This window comes from Pinus tabuliformis, chromosome 9, assembly GCF_031772625.1.
Source record: "Pinus tabuliformis cultivar Carrire ecotype Pingquan chromosome 9, CPIR1, whole genome shotgun sequence".
Classification (NCBI taxonomy): domain Eukaryota; kingdom Viridiplantae; phylum Streptophyta; class Pinopsida; order Pinales; family Pinaceae; genus Pinus; species Pinus tabuliformis.
In genome coordinates, this window is record NC_142307.1 from 1,579,319,299 (window position 1) to 1,579,337,541 (window position 18,243).

The 18,243-nt window shown below is 38.3% G+C and overlaps 1 protein-coding gene across 2 annotated transcripts in view; it reads left to right on the plus strand.

Moving 5' to 3' along the window:
* LOC149154725 (uncharacterized) overlaps nucleotides 1-17,185 on the plus strand; it is a 166,008-nt gene extending 148,823 nt beyond the window's left edge. For both annotated transcript variants that reach the window (XM_089440692.1, XM_089440691.1), the window contains exon 5: nucleotides 16,759-17,185. In XM_089440692.1, coding sequence (XP_089296818.1) covers nucleotides 16,759-16,893 — 135 coding nt within the window. In that variant the 3' untranslated portion in view covers nucleotides 16,894-17,185. The remainder of the gene's footprint in view (nucleotides 1-16,758) is intronic.
* The last annotated feature ends 1,058 nt before the right edge of the window (nucleotides 17,186-18,243 follow it).

An 18,243-nucleotide genomic window follows, 5' to 3' on the forward strand; every position in this document is an offset into this window, starting at 1 on the left:
GTATAGAACTGTTTTGGGCCACTCTATCCAACTAGAATTGAGATCCTTTGGAAGACATCCTTGCAGCTGCTTTGTCTTTTGTTGATCTCTGATGAAGGCAAGATTTGACTGCTAAGGTAGAATGGAAGATTTGTGCGGACTGCTTCTTGGTCATTAATTGTAGTTTCTCTCTCTCTTTCTCTGCTGAACATTTGAAGATAATAATAAGAAGATTTGATCAAGGGTTTTCCCCATCTTGGGGTTTTTCCTCTGCTTGAGCCAATCTCGATGTTCTCTTGTCTTGGCTTGTCTTTTGCATATGTTATTTATGTTCTTTCTTCAATTACTGAGATAATAGTTTATGTGAAATGGAATTAATCTTGGGATCTTATGAATTATTGAAGTAATTGTCCTATGCAAAGAACATCTTAACCAAAATTTAACATGGTATCGGAGCTAGGAGGAGTCAAGCCCAAGCAAGAGTTAGTTTGATAAGTCATACAATTTCGGATGACAGAATCCCCGAAGCTCGTATGGTACTATTCTGAGGCAATGCGTTTAGGAAGTTTGATTGGCTCTCAGCTTTAATCGGCTTTGTCTCATGCAGACTACTCTGGTTTTGATAGACAACAAGCAAGACACTTGATCTTAAGTTTTCTTGCAAGATACTCTTGGTGAAAAGGATGCCTCAAGTTTAAAAGGAAATATTGACCCCTTGTATACAATCTTGTTCGAGGAGAAGGAGATGGAACGTATGTGCCAACCACACAAGATGGGGTTAAACACTTAGATGATAACGAGAGTCCTGAAATCTCCAAAGCTCGTAGGAATCACCTAAAATGGAAAATGCATCTGCTTCTGAAGATTCCCCTAGCAGTGACAGTTTTACGTAGGATGGAAATGTTACAGATCTCGCTCTATGGCATCTTCGCTCGATTAACATAGAGTCTATGATTGCATGACAGTAACTCAGGATCTTCTTTTCGATGGCTCTTTCACATTATATGATCTCTCTGATAAAGGTATTCTCTCTCGCATGTTTGAAGCACTACAACTCGCATATGACTTGCACTCTCGCTACAGGGCTCACACTCTCGCTTCAGGTTTCTCGCATTATGATTTCGCTCTTAGGCACCACTATAATTGTATACTTGAATATGAATGCTATGGCATACGATCTCGCTCTGTATAGCCTCAGTGTAATGGTTGCAATATCATATGTTTCATTGTAATGGCATATGGTTTCGACCTCTGTGATCTCGCATTTTCTCACTTGATCAGGGTCTTGATTATGATCTCGCATATATCGAATATGGCATCATCCACTCATGATATCTCTGTGTTATGTACAACATGCTCTGAGAATGGTATCTCTACTCCTCAATGTCATGTCATCCTCACTACAAGACTATGTATCTCTGCAATACATATATGATGGTCTCGTAATATAACATTGTTCTGAAATATTATAGCATTCAAATCTCTCAAGGTATGATCTGCAGCAACCTATGGTATGAAATTCGATTGCCGGTTCCTTATGTCAAATCTGGATACCTTTTGAAGGCTCGTATTAAAGAATCACATTTATTTAGATCTGTTCTTTGGAGAATCTCTGTCTCCTTGGTTATATGACAGATTGTGTCATCACTTGGGTCTATTCAGGCTCACATAGTTAACAGTGTCCTCCTCACTCTTAGTATTGATGGACTTCGAAACTTTCATATCCAATACAATGTGGCCGACTTAAAGAGGAGAACTTGTGTTTGTCTTTGTAGGGCTTCTTGGCAATTCGATAGACTGACATATGTTTGTAATATGCCCACGAAGGGTTCTTCATACATGACATCAACTCTTTTTGACTTTAATGACAAATCCTAAAGGTTCTCAATGGGAGTCATCTAAAAATAATTTTCTTGCTCATGAAACCCTTGAAGCAAGTATTACAATAATAATTTTATTTTTCTTCTTTTCATCATTTACAAAAATCACAATTACATGTCATTATGAAGACCGAATCTAGTTACACTTTTCAATAAGAAGAAGCACTTGGAACTGGCTTGCCCTTCAATCTTGGAACAATATCCATTGCATCATACTCCACAATTGATTTCTTCCATGCCTCTTGGTTTCTTGCCTCTTCAATGACACTACTCATCAATGCCATGTAGTTCGAAAACTTCTTCAAAAGTATTCTTTCCCTAAATGTGCTCTTGGGAGCCTCCACATGCTCCCTAATATCCCTCAATGTTTGCACAAACCACCTGGGTCTCCTGAATGAACTGAATGGAGCTAATGAATCCTCCCCACTTGAAGGTTGACTCCCTGAACTAGAAGTCTCTACATGTTGTTCTCCCTTTGGAGTCCCCTATTTCTTGTCATATAGCATTGCTGGTGGCGACCCATGAGACTTCCTAGATGCCAAGTTCTCCTCGAATTTAACATCTCTATTCACAATTGTCTTCCTTTGCATTGACATGAAGATTCTCTAAGATTTTTAGGTCTCACTATACCCAACAAATATGCCCTTCTATTTTGAAGGCTCTGGCTTCATCCTCTTCTCCGCAGGAACAAGGATCTTTAAGTATGCTATATTTGGCCTCACCCTAATGAATGTGTTAAGTTTAGGTATGTTCTATGCTTAGAGCAATTCATTTCAATTTTCACAGTTAGCTCAATATCATTTCCAGATTAGCAATCACATCAGCGTTAAAGTAAACTGTAGATAGAACATAAACATAAATCGCAGAAGACAAGCCAAGACAAGAGGACACAAGATGTGGTGCTAGCCAGGGACAAACCCCAATGTGGGGAAACCCTTGATCAATTCTTCTTATATTTCTTCAATAGTTCAGCAGAGAGAGAGAGAGAGAGAGATAGTACATTTACAACATAAGTCAACACTTTGACTTGACAAGATAAGAACATAGATCTTCTCTAAGAAGATGTCTCGTGAGGTAACTGATATGGACTCATGTGATTCCATCACCCTATCATAGTGCTGCACCATCATACCATGTCCATCATCACAGAGCTGCACCATGCTGCATCACTGCTGAGCTGTACCTCATCATGCTGTACCCATCTTGCTGCTCTTCATCATCATGCTGCACACATCATGCTGCTGCACCGTATCATCATGCTGCACCTCCTTGTGCTGCATCTTCAAACTGTACCTTACTGTGCCCATCATGCTGCATCCCCTTGTGCTGCATCTTGATACACTTATGCTGCACCTTGATACACCATGCTGCACCTTGATACACTTGTGCTGCACACCTTGATACACATATGCTGCACCTTGATACACTTGTGCTGCACACCCTGATACACATATGCTGCACCATAACTTCTGTCATGCTGCCATACTACCTTAGTCATGCTGCCACATAGCCTTAGCAGCTGCCACACAGTCTTAGTAGCTAGATAGACTATGATCCCACAGTCCTAGGAAACACACAATGCTGATTTGTGTGTTATAGGAGCTAGGTATGTGTAGCAGTTCCTTTATCTAGACTGCTGATAAGAACCTTTTGTGACAACACATAGGATCTCCTCATTTGAAGGGACCTCTTTCTTTAATTTGACAGGTCTTTAGGACAGCGGACAAGATGTGCACCTAAAACACAACAATGTTTCTTTCTTACAGCAAATAGGAGGTGTAGAAGGCTGTGTTTGCTGTTGTTCCTTACTGTGATTGGTTAGGGCACCCATGTGCTACAACAACCCTTAAACAGTCACCTAAAACATCCCTCAAAAACTGCGGCCTTGTCAAGGGAGGGTCTCCTCCATTTGTGTCACTGTTCTGGGTACTTTTTAGCCCAAGAAACCTCCACGCTATCCTTATTTTAGTTAGGCAAGGTCTGCAGCCTACCACAGGGATTGCTGTCACCTATTAGCCAACCAAACAGTGTCACCCTTACCTTAAAGCTGACCACAAATAGTCTGCAATTCTCCTTACCTAACTCGGCCTCTTTGTAGCATGGAACAACCCTCCACGCAGTCACCAAGAGGTTCTAACAGCCCTAAACCACCCACACTGTCCCTACCTTCTTTGCTAGTTAGGGCAGCGAGTTTACTACCTCTTTTCCAGCGTCTAAGGGCTGTCTCAAACAGTGTCTGGATTAGGGCATCTAGGGTATGATAAGACTGCGCTTAGGGTCAGCTGTTAGGCCTCCTTCACCGTGCTCGATCTCCCTTTGAACTGTGGCCAAACCTTCACAAGACCTGCAGCTAGGGCATCCCTTTTACATTGAATAGAGTCTCCTTCTAGACCTGTGTTTGGGGCTTCCTCCTCTTCCGCTAAAACCCAAAACAAGTGGAGAGAAATCAAGAGTGAAGTGTGTGTACAAATGACAATCAAGTCACCTCTTTTTATACTAAAACGTTGAGCACATGTGGGGTTTATTTGGTTGCTGGCCGACGTTGACGATTATAACAAAAATAAATTCATAAGTCCATGAATACTTATCGGGATCGGATGATCTTTAGATCAATCCTACACCTCTCGATGAGAGGGATCTAAGACAAATATCAGCTACCATAAATAAGATGACTCACATGGAGTTTGGCCCTAGTTTCCAGTTTTAACACTCCCTCTCAACCTAAGTCACCTGACACGGGGATTCGGGATTCGTAGGATATGGGGATTCGAGTGTCGGATTCGGACACATTGACCCCCCGGAACAGGACACGTAGGATTCGTTATATATATACATATTAAAAATTAGATATTTCTTACACAAATTCTAATTAATGATACAAATTCATTGATTTCAAACATATCTTCATCTTTAGCATGCATAGTACATACAAAATTCAAATACATGTCAGTGGTCACTTAAATCATGATTCATAAATGAAAGACAACTTACAACTACAAGATAGTAAGATAAAGACACTGACAGCTGTAGTTTTCTCATTAAGTCATCAAATCAAAATGTGTTACATAGGTAGTGCTGGTGCAATGCCAATGGCAAATAGAAATAGAAAATATAAAACAACTATAGGTAGACAAGCCTCAAGGCAATAGGTAGCCCATGTCTCATGAGTCATCAATCCCCATAGTCATCATCAAAATCAGCATCAATGTCCTCATCATCATGGTCACCACTGCTCTCCTCTGCATCCTCCTCCTCCCCTATATCCATAGTCGCCTCTGCATCTGCTAGTGTGGAGGATGACCCCTCTAAAATATTATCGTCATCAAATCTAACAGGCTCTAGCACTGGATCATTGGTAAATAAACATAAGGAACAACACCTTTTTTATGCGCGCGGGTTTCAAATTAGGAGATTCGAATCCCAGAATCGGGACACGTTGTGTCCTAACGGGATTCGTATGAATCTCGTTAGGACACGACGTGTCCCCTTTTGGGATTCGAATCCCCAGCGAATCGTGTCCGATTCGCAAGATTCAGACACATGGCCCCTTTATAACGAATCTGGTTACTTAGCTCTTATGACTTGTGTCTCTCATGTTGATTTTGCAACCGTCTCTTTGCCTTGGGCTACACTTTGTGTCCGTGTTCTTTTCAGTATGTGTGGTTGTCTTCATCTGCAAGGTTCAACTTGTTCTCTGCTCCTGAGTCCTATTGTGGTTGTTTCCTTGCTTGCGTCAGTTGGCCATGGTTGGGGTCCACCTTTTTATTTATTTGTTTATTTAACTTTTATCTCAACCATGCACTAGTACCACTTTTCTGTTGCTACACCTTTAAGTCATGCACTTGGCTCGTGGTGGCTCTAACGATTCACGTACGGTTGTTGTACGACTACCTATTTCCCTTTTCTTATGTCTCCCGACTTCGTACATTCATACATTTTGTGTGTGTGTCACTGGTTTTTCTGTGTGTTTTGATCAGATACCCCCTGCAACTCCTGTATGGTAGTTTCTTGTGTGCATTTCCTAGAAATTAGCCCTCTTCAGAAATGAAGCTCTAATACCATGTTAGTTTCCTAACCCCAACGACTTGGCTAATTATTTCCTAGCATATTGTTACACAAATCTATTGAATAAAAAACACAACAAAAGTTTTAACATATAAAAGTAAATAACAATGAAAGCAAATTAAAACACCAATCTCGAACACATACACACATATTTTCTGCCCTTCAAAATCCGTTGTTTCATTAATAATAATAATAATATTAATAATAATCTACAACATTCAATGCTTCCTTCCTAAGATAATGGCCCTTCGAGGAAAAACACAAATACGAAAACAAACTTGAAAATGATCTAGCTGACCAAACCCTTGATCTGTCCTTTGATCTGCTTGATGATTTGGATCCTTCCCTTGCTGCCCCTTGCACTCTTCCTTGAACTCTGCACACTTGTATGAAAGTCCTTGTTCACCCAATGGCTAAGATCTCACTATCTCATTATGTTTTGTGCTTAATACATGTCTTCTCCTTAAACCTGACCTTCTTTTTATAGGTTTGAGTTATTGACTGAATCCACAACCCTAATCTCCAAAGTAATTGACAATTGAGATTAGATCTCAACATCACTTGAGATCAATGGTTGAGATTCATCTAATTTACTAATGCAAATAACCTTTGCATTTCATTAGATTAACTCACTTTATCTTATAAAAGACCATTACTTCAATTGTTAAAGTAATTGCTAAGTTTAAGGGTCAATTAGGCGACTTACGGATGTCTAGACACTTGGACCTTCGCAGAAGTACTTGTCTGAGCTACAAACATCAACATAGAGATGGAAAAATATAGTTCTACATTACCAAGAATAGAGCAACCAAATAAGTAACCTTGAAACTTTATCATGTCTGACTGAAAGGAAGACCATCCCAAGATGACAAGTGATACACCTTATACACCCACTGATGGGTTGGTAATTGTTTCCTTCTTTGTTGTTGTTTTAATGTTTATGTTACTCATATCTCATTGCACAATTTTGTTCAATAAGTTGGTTTAAATAGTGTCAACGAAGTATAAAGCATATATAAGTTATTATATAAAAAATTAGTTAATTAGTAGTTATTAGGCAAAGGTCACCCAAGACAGTATAAAGCCAAGGTTCTCCCACAAATTGTAATCATCTTCTATATGTTTAATAATAATAAAATATGAATTTGTTGAATAGCTAAGTTTATTTGTGCCATCTAGTATCAGAGTGGTTCGCTCCTAGGATGCTGTTGTTGTTGGGCCATCGATTACCATTGTTGCACCTGTTTGTCATTGCTCCACAGTGAACACACAACCGCCCACACCTGCGTTCTACTCCGCCGTCTGACTGTGTCACTGCCGCCAATTCTTCCGCACGTCATAAATCGCCCCCGCACCCCGACCAATTGTCGCCCCCCGCCCACCATCCTGTCCCTGTCCGCCCATTGCTCCGTTCATCACTTCCCGACATTCCTCACATCACACCACATTCCGTTGTGCCCACGTCATTTTCCTGTGCACCCTCGCTGACGTCTTCTCCACCCAATCTGCCGCTCTGTCTGCCTGCGTTATTTTATTCACCTGATCCGTCGTTCATTGACCTCGACAGTCGCGTCCCATTCTCCCGGCCTTCAAACTTGTTCAAACACATTCCGTTAGCTATTTAATTTCCATATAGTTTATATATGAATATATAGTTATATAGTTCTAAAAAAAACTTTTATGTTATAAAGTAATTTCAATATATAATAAAATTAATTAATAAATTTAATTTAATTATATATATATATATATATATATATATATATAAATAAAATTAGTTCAAATTAAGGAAGAAAGTTTAAACTGGCGGACAAAAATACACCCTCACAAACCCGTTCAATATCGTCGATGACCATGACCGATTTCAACAAAAAATTGATTGATCTTGAGAATAGGATTACTAGCCATTTCGATGATTTTAACCAAAAATTAGTCGATCTCAAGAGTAAGGTTACCGAACATTCCGACGATATCAAGAAGCTTCAAGATACGACAAATCGGATGCAAAGACAACTCAAGCAGAACCATACCTAAGCCAAAATGAATCAAAATCAGAGAATGACAATACTAACCACTATTTGTGATAGGATGAAGATTACACCCGAACAAATATTCTAGGATGATGGAGGTAATCAACAACACAATTCATCAGATTCAACAAATTCAACAGATTCTCATGAAAAAACTGAGTCTCCAAAAAAATCATCCATGCACCATCAAGAAAATAGTAACGTGAATTTTCAAAATAAGCAACTATGGAATTCATTCACCAATCAATACCCTCTTTTCATTCCACAGTTAGCGACGTATCAACGAAGAGAAAAAACTTAGTTGCCCAAGTTTGACGGTAACAAAAAATGTAGCGTTGCGTGGCTCAATAAAGCAAAAGAATATTCCGAGATTTATGATATTGACAACGATGACGAAAAGATTAGGCACACTTCCATGAAAATGGAAGGCGAAGCATATAATTGGTATATGTGGTAGAAGAAAACGACGTTCGTTATCAGTTGGAGAAAATTTAAGGATGCGTTCTTTAAAAGGTTCCAAGGTGTCAAGGAAGAAGAGTTCTTTTCAACACTCATCAGATTGTGACAAAAAGGAGATGTGGATGAATACACTCGAGAATGGGAGACCTTAGCAACACGAGTACCTAGGTTATCAAAATCTCGTCTAATTCAATCATACATCTCTGGACTTAAAACCCATCTACGAGTAGAACTTGAGCTTCATGACATTACGTCGATAGAAGTAGCAAGACAAAAAGCAAAAGCTGCTGAAAAGAAATTTGAAAAGATACTGTGGTCAAAACTGGAAAAAGTATATTCGAGACGAAGAATTCCCCAGTTTGCGAATACGAATAATACAAAATATGTTCCACCACATCTTCGTGAAGGAGAAAAATCTTACGTGGAAATGCAAAGGATGAAAAAGGGCAAGTGCAAACGATGTGGCGAAAAGTGGTACCCTAAACATAGGTGTGCTAAAGGGAAAGAGACAAAGAACCTATATAACTGTGAAGCAACTAATGATTCAATCAGTGATGAATCAGCTATAGAAGGAATAGAAGATGCCCCAGAATTCTCTCCAGAACTAGATGAAGAAAGAATTCCACAAGTGTCATTATCAGCTATGACAGGTATATCATAACCCTAGACTTTAAAATTAAAAGGACATATCAAGAAGAACAACATAATGGTGCTCATCGACACCGGTAGCACCCACAATTTTTTAGACTCAACCATGGCAAAGAGACTCAACATTTTCATATTTCCCATGCCCAACATGAAGGTGAGGGTAGCCGGTAGTAAGAAGATTGAAAAGGTAGGGAAATGCCATAAGGTCAAATTGCAGATTCAAGACTTCAATTTAGAATCTCCATTCTACATTGTACCATTAGGAGGAGTAGATGTGGTCTTAGGTATCCAATGGCTACAAACCCTAGGCACTTACTCTGCCAACCATCAAAAGCAGTTTATAAGCTTTAAATGGGAAGGGCAGAGGTACAAGTTATATGGATTCCAAGCACTAGAAAATCAAATCGTGTCATCAACCCAAATGATGAAAATGATTCGAAAAGGAGTACCAACTTATGTAGTACAATGTCACGAATTATAAATGTTATCTGCAAAAGTGATCAACAAAGGGTCACCAGAAGTACAAGAGCTAATTCAAAAGCATGAAAAAGTATTCCAAGACCTGCCCATGAAAATGCCTCCTAACAGGGAAATCGAGAATACAATAGAAGTCAAAGCAGGATCAGACCTCGTCAACGTCAAACTGTATTGATATCTGCATCACCAAAAGACTGAAATTGAGAGATTAATCCAAGACCTTTTGAAATGTTGAATCATCTAAAAAAGTAAGAGTCTGTATGCTACTCTAGTTGTATTGGTAAGGAAGAAGGATGGATCGTTTAGGCTATGCATTGATTATAGAGGATTAAACTGTTGAAATTTCTAAGTCTGACACGTTAGAAACCCCTACTGCATTATCTGGTTTATTTTCTCCCACTTGTTCATTTCATTAACAAGTTATTTATAAATATAAATACCGAAAATAAACACAAATGCAAGCTTAACACATATATAGATCAACAACTGGAATAACTGAGACAAACACACAAGGGACACCGTTATTTTTGGACAATTGTCCTCGGAAAAAGCCAATGTGGGAAAACCGGTGCAACAGATATGAGGGTTTTATTATTATGTAGTTTTTGAATACATCTAGGGTGCCAAAAATGGCTCACCCAACAGAGAATGCCCTCGACAGTAGTACCTCTCCTCGGAGACAGATATTCCAGCTGATCAATCACTGGATGAACGATCCCACAACAACAATGGCAACTCCTTAGCTGGATAGCGAAAGCTGCTCCAAGCTTCTCTACTGCTCTATGTCACTCTGCAGGGATTGCGTCACCCTTCCCGACTCACTAGCACTCAGTCTGCCCCACGAAAATCTCTCGGTGCTGCCTCTTGGCCCTGTGTCAGCTCTACTAGCCTATGCGTAGCTATTGAAGCCTCTGTGTCAGCCCCTTGGCTCTCTGCATCAGCCCTTAGACCCTCTGCGTCAGCCCTCAGACCCTCTGCGTTACCCATGCTGGCCTCTTCAGCCTTTGCGTAGCTCCCAACTTCCTCCGCATCAACCTTTCCAGGCTTTGTGCTTTCTCTTTGGCACTATCTCTGCCTCTTTGCTATGTATTCTCGGCTTCGTGCCGAACTGCCCCTCGCTGCAACAGATCCCTTGTTCGATTTTCTTAGCAAACCTCGGTCTAGAAATTGAATTGACTGATCAATATGGTGTATCTCCAACTGACCCTCAAGCCTCCTCTTAGACTTTTCCTATTGAGTTTTCAACAACCGAGATTAAGTCCCTAATCAATAGCTAAGATTAGATTTGGCTTGATCAATGTCATTTAGAACATTCTCACCCAGTTTTATATTAATACTGATTAAGATATTAATTTTCCTAAGTTTAGACTTAGGAACCCCATTAAAAATATTAATTATTTTAATATCTCTCCAACCGGGTAGAACTTCCCCAAACCATTTCTGGGTCTTGGAAATCTTATGTGCCTTAGCCTCTCCACCAATTTTCATGGCTAGAGCACATCCGATGCTACCACAAATCAACATAAACAAAATAACGATAAAAAACAAATTCCCAATTCCCTTTATCGATGAAATGTTGGATGAACTATATGGCGCAAAATACTTCTCAAAATTGGACTTAAGGTCAGGCTATTACCAAATCAAAATCAGGTTGGAAGACATACCAAAAACTGCGTTCGAAACACACGAAGGTCACTACGAATTTAAAGTAATGCCCTTTGGGTTAACCAATGCACCAACAACATTCCAAGCCACTGTGAACGAGTTATTCAGGCCATATCTTAGGAAGTTTGTATTAATATTCTTTGATGATATTTTAATTTACAGTAAAACTTGGAAGGAGCACCTACAATATCTGGATAAAGTTCTTACACTATTGGAAGAGCATCAGTTCTACGCCAAGAAATCCAAATGCACCTTTGGGAAGGAAGAAGTAGAATATCTCGGACACATAATATCCCATGAAGGAGTAAAAGTGGACCCTAATAAAATCAAGGCTATAAAGGAATGGACCAAACCTGTTACTATATCCAAGCTAAGAGGGTTCTTAGGATTGATTGGATATTACTGAAGATTTATTAAAAACTATGCACATATAACTGCACCTGTAACAAACCTTTTAAAGAAGAATTCATTTTAGTGGAATGAGGAAGCAGGAAGGTGTTTTGAAGAATTGAAGGAAGTTATGTCTAACTTCCCGGTATTGGCAACTCCAGATTTCTCTAAACCATTTATCATTAAGTGTGATGCTTCTAGGTTCGGTATATGTGCAGTGTTAATGCAAGAGGGGCATCTAATAGCTTTTGAAAGCAGGAAGCTCAATAAACAAGAACGTCTTAAATCCACATACAACAAGGAAATGCTCACTATTATGCACACACTGGCCAAGTGGAGACAATATCTTTTTGGAAGTAAGTTCTCCATTCGAACAGACCATAACAGTCTCCAACACCTCCTCCAACAAAAAACACTTTTCGAAGAACAACAAAAATGGATTGAAAAAATTGTTGCCTTTGACATGGAGATATTACATAAAAAGGGAAAAGACATTGTAGTAGCAGATGCCCTGTCAAGGAAGGACGAAGAACCAACATTAATTGTAGTCTTGGTTGTTGTTCTTGAATGGCTTAATGAGATTCAAAGTGAGTATGCCAAGGATCTGGAAATAACTGCGATAATCAATAACCTTCCAGACAACTCAAAATTTGAATTGAAAATGATATTCTATGGTACAAAGGAAGAGTCTATCTGAATTCAAACTCCAAGTTTAAATCCAAGAAACTCAAGGAGTCACATGATTCACTATCAGTCAGACATGTAGGATTCTTTAAAACTTACTACAATGCACGTCAATCATTCTTTTGGAAGGGGATGAGTCATGATATTTAGAAATATGTAGCAGAATGTGACAAATGTCAAAGAAATAAAAGTAAAAATATTATGACACCTAGATTACTTCACCCCTTAAACATTTTGAATCAGAAATGGGAATAAATATCAATGGAATTTATTGAGGGATTACTTGTATCTAAGGGCAAGGATAAGATTTTCGTAGTAGTCGACAGACTCACCAAATATGCTCACTTTATTATGCGAGATATTTTGCAAAAATATTTATAAATTACACGGTTTTCCAAAAGTCATTGTGAGTGATAGAGATGCCAAATTTAAGGGTAATTTCTGGAAGGAATTGTTCAACCATATAGAAAACTACCTAAATATGAGTTCCGCTTACCACCCTCAAACAGATGGACAAACGAAGGTTGTCAATAAATGTTTGGAAGCCTATGTACGTTGTTACGCTACAAAAAAACAAAATAAGTGGGTTCAGTGGTTGCATCTCGCTGAATGGTGGTATAATTCAACTTACCATACGTCAGCAAAAATGACTCCATTCCAAGATTTGTATGGGTACGAACCTTCGAAATGGAAGGATCTAGCTACTGTCTAGACAAATCTACCAGCTGTTAAAAACCAACTAGAAGAAACCCAAAAAATCGCCCAAACCCTAAAAGAAAATTTAAATAATGCAAAAAACAGTATGAAGCAACAAGCTGACCGAAACAGAACCAAGAGAGAATTTGAAGTTGGAGAATACGTATTTGTCAAGCTCCAGCCATACAAACAGTTGTTCTTGAAACAAAAAGGAAAAAATAAATTAGCACCAAAGTTCTATGGACCATACCAGATCAACAAAAAGATCAGCCAAGTTGCATATAGTTTAAGCCTTCCGGATAAAAGTTGTGTTCACAATGTCTTCCATGTATCTTGCCTTAAAAGGGCACTGGGTGACCATCAATCAACACAAACAACGCTTCCATCCTTAGATGATGAAGGAAGGGTCATTTTAGAACCAGAAGGTATCATATCCACCAGGGAAAAGAAGCTTCGATCTCATGTAATCAAGGAATACTTGATCAAGTGGAAGGACTTACTAGAAGAAGAAGCTTCTTGGGAGACTGAAGCATTTCGTCAACAACATCCGTCGTTACGTATGCTTTGAGGACAAAGCATTTTTTTGGGAGGAAGGCAATGTTATATAAACAATTAGTTAATTAGTAGTTATTAGGCAAAATTCACCAAGAGGCACCCAAGGCAGTATAAAGCCAAGGGCCTCCCACAAATTGTAATCATCTTCTATCTGTTTAATAATAATAAAATATGAATTTGCTGAATAGCTGAGTTTATTTGTGCCATAAGCAGATGAGATGTTGATTGGAGAAGAATAAGGAAATCATTGAAAAAGATCAAGGAGACTTTTATCCAGGGAAATTAGGTAAATGCTGCACTATTGACTTTGGTCATGCAGTGAACCTTGCTCATTTGATAGAGCTTGTAATGGTATTGAATGACAAAAGTCAATGAAGCAAGAAATGAAGACAAAAATAGAAACTGGGCTTTGAGTTTGAGTAAAAATGCAATTGGTTGTAGATTGGTATATAGACACTGGAAGTCTGATTGTCCACTGGATAAACTGGTGGTTAAAGGCTTATGTGTAGGGTGAGGGCATACACTGTGAAGCAAAATTACCATACCATATTTGGGGAAGAAAATACTAAGAGTTGACTCGGGTTTGGGAAGAACTTGTCAATTGTCTCAGAAAGAAACATACAGTAATTAAAAAAGGATACCCTGCATCAATTTAATAGTTAAGACTGACCATATGATGCAGACATTCAGTAGTGATATGTTTCAATGTAGATAGATGATGTGATATACTACAAAAGGCAATCGTTCTGGATGGTTGACAGTTCTGTTAATTGTCTGCTATGAAATCAGGTCAGTAAAACAAAAAAAATGGGTGCTTTTTTCCATCATTTGTAGGCAAATGAATGAATTTTTGATTCACACGTCACATGCCGAATCAATATGACTCTCATTGAACTTTCTTTTCTTTGTCATGCTTGCCAACTAAACTTGCGAGAATGACTATGGCTGAGCCTGACCCAGAAGAGGTGACTCAATTTAGTTTTGTGACAGAGCGAAGTCAGATGTGAGAGTTGATTTGGACTGTCTTGCTATTCTATGAATTAACAGGTACCAAGGGCATATGTATGCCTAGATAAATAACGTCTGCAGCAAGCTAGGTATCACAAGAATTTTATCTCATGCTAACTTTCATGTGAAGCATCTAGAAAGGACATTGGAATAGCTGTCATATATGTTGATAATTTTATCATGGTTGGAAGTAATGAACATATGATAGAAGCACTCAAGGAAGACCTTCAAAGCATTCTTGAGGTCACGTCCTTGGGCATCCTCTACTGTTTTGGATAGAAATTTGACAAAAGGAAAATCATATCTTCATGTCGCAAACTAGGTATGCACGTACACCCCAAGGAAACTTATAAAGATGGTATATCAGTGACTACAACTAAGGAGATTGCTTCGAAGCTGTATTTGCCTGAAGATTTAGAGTCTGTTGATGGAAACATTCTACATGCAGTTTGTGGGAAGTTTGTTTAATCTAACCACACTTAGACATGATATAATTTTATGATAAAGGCACCAATTCCAAATTTATGAATTCTAAAGGTTCCCATCAGAGAGTAGTTAAGGAGTTATTTATCTGTCAGATGTATGGATATCCCTTTTGTTATAGTGTGGTGTATTCGTGCACTGGGTTTATACACTAAAAACATATTGTTGTTGGATGGAGGGTATGTAACCAAATAAAAGGTTGTTATCTGCTCTCCAATGCCTCCCCACTGCCACACCCCCCCCAGAAAGAAAAAAAACTGTACAATGAAAAGGACATTCATACATATGACAGACAAATGGCTTTCCCCTAACCATAAAGAGCTATGGTTGTGGTGCAACTTCTAAATACTCAACCCAAAGCTACTTTTAAAAATGACTTTCATTTTTAAAATATTCATCTTTGAAAATGTGCCACATTTAAATTGATCAGCTCAACGAGTTCCTGAATTGCAAGTTCTTAACTGCGAAAGCTTTGGACACATGAATCAATTATTTTTTACTAATCTATTATATTGTTTTTCAAAATTCTGTGTTTTCTTAGAACTGGTATCTTTACTTATCCTATATTGTTCACTTCTTATTTAAACTCTCTGACACCACAACTGATATAACGATGCTTATGATTAAATATGAGCCATGCACGATTTTTTGTGTCTTCTATGTTCTCACCCTAAGTTGCATGGTACGGGGAAATAGAAACATGTATCTGAAATGGGAATGTGCTGGAAATGTGACCTCCCAAAAAATCAGGAAATGGGGAAATGTGATATGTATATACACACTGAATGGTGCCTGAAACACAGTTTAGGAGAGGCGAAATGTGTTTCACCCCTCCTGAAATGTGTATCAGGCACGTTTCAGCATCTCCATACCAAAACATGCCTGGTATGGGCTGGGTGGGGTGTGTTCATTTCCTGCAATGCAGTTCTCACCGTGTCATTTTGATCTAGCATGTATATCTGCCATTTCTACCATATTTTATTCAATTATGACTGTTTGGAGCATTGAATCTACTCTACTTTTACATGTTTACATGTCTTCTATGTTCTCACCCTAAGTTGCATGGTACGGGGAAACATAAACATGTATCTGAAATGGGAATGTGACCCCCAAAAAGATCAGCAAACAGGGAAATGTGATATGTATATACACACTGTATGGTGCCTGAAACACATTTCAGGATAGGTGAAATGTGTTTCACCCCTCCTGAAATGTGTATCAGGCACGTTTCAGCATCTCCATACCGAAACATGCCTGGTATGGGCTGGGTGGGGGGTGTGCATTTCCTGTAATGCATTTCTCACCTTTTCATTTTGAACTAGCATGTATAGTTGCCATTTCTACCACATTTTCTTTATTTATGACTCTTTGGAGCACTCTCCCTTTACATGTTCCATGGTATGAATTGCCAACTTTTTCTGAATCCTTGGAATATATTTACTTTTATTATAGGTTCCAGTGTCAGGGAACGTATGAGAGAAGATCTCTAAATGCACTTTCTCTGGTTTGTATAAATTCTGTAACGAGTTTCTCCTCTGTGTACATGTATGCATCATTCTCATGCATGGATCTGTATTATTTTGTAGAAATGCTGACCTGGCATTCTTTTAATTCTATATGCAGAGTGACTTTTGTTTCTAATATGCATTTGTTTTATAATTTAGTGTTTTTGTTTCAGTCTGACATTGTTTGCATGATGTAAGTTGTATTTACATGTTGATGTGTATGTCAAAGAGCAGAGGACCAGGAAGACGTTGAATGAAAAAATAGCTCAACTAAATGCTGCAATTGATGAGGTTTCTTCCCAACTGAGAGCAGAGGATGATACCAATGAACCAGCAGTCACTGCTTCTGAAGAAGAACCTGCTACATAAATACCATTCTAGATTCTGACTGGCTGGGAGATTGTGTAATGTTAAACTATGGTCCAGTCATGCAGACCAGAGGACTCCTAAATTGGGAACATTTTATGTCATTGGCATTAGTGAGACTTTTCTGTGTTTCTTGATGTGTATGGCAAGTTTGAACTATGCAAATGTTTGTTGCTTCATCTTGCAACGAGCCATTTTCCATCACAGGCTTAAGTAAACCTATTTGTGAGAGGAACATTGCACTTTGTTTGCATTATTAAATGGTAAATGGGAATAAATATTTTTAGTCGATAAATTCACATGTAAAATGATTGCAAGGGAGACACATTTTGTTACTTTAGTCCACTGAAACTTTTCCCATGGGTTCAAGATAGACACATTTTTATTTCTTTTATTGTAGGTGATTGAAACTAAAAGATATACTGTGAAGCATTTTTCCCCGTTCAAAAATGTGTGATTAGTGACGAGATTATTCATACCAAATTATTAGCCAAGATCACTTAGTATTTTCTATCACTGTACCTTTGTCACAGTTTTATATCCTATGCCATTGGCGTTAGTGAGCCTTTTGTGTGTTTCTTGATGTGTATGGCAAGTTTGAACTATGAAAATGTTTGTTGCTTCATCTTGCAACGAGCCATTTTCCATCAAAGGCTTAAGTAAACCTATTTGTGAGAGGAACATTGCATTTTGTTCGCGTTATTAAATGGTAAATGGGAATAAATATTTTTATTCGAGAAATTCACATTTAAAATGATTGCAAGGATGACACACATTTTCTTACTGTAGTCAACTGAAACTTTTCACATGGTTTCAAGGTAGACACATATTTTTTTTTTCTTTGATTGTATTTGATTGAAACTAAAGGTATATTTTGACGCATTTCCCCCTTTTAAAAATGTTTGATTATTGAGGAGATTTCCATACCAAATTATTAGCCAAGATCACTTAGTGTTTTGTATCACCATACCTTTGTCACAGTTTATACGTATGTTCTGATGTTATAGTTATGCAGGTTTCTTTCTTTATATTATTTTCGGGATTTCTAGGAGTTGCGCTTGCACTCCCACATTGTATTCATACAGGTTGTACTCTTCAGTCTCTTTGACCTATTTCTGTGGTCATTCGTTAGACATTAATATAACTATTTTATCTTATCTTATTCCTGGCATGTGGAGTCGTCATTTTCAGGTAAAGATGTTACTATAGACTGGTGTAAATCATAATGATCTTGGGTGCTCAGTTTAGTCTGTTGTATATCAGTTTGTGTTAAAGTCCCTATCTGGAGCAAAATAAAATCTATACTTTTTGTATCTTAATGATACATAATTATAAAGTCCAGCATATCAAATA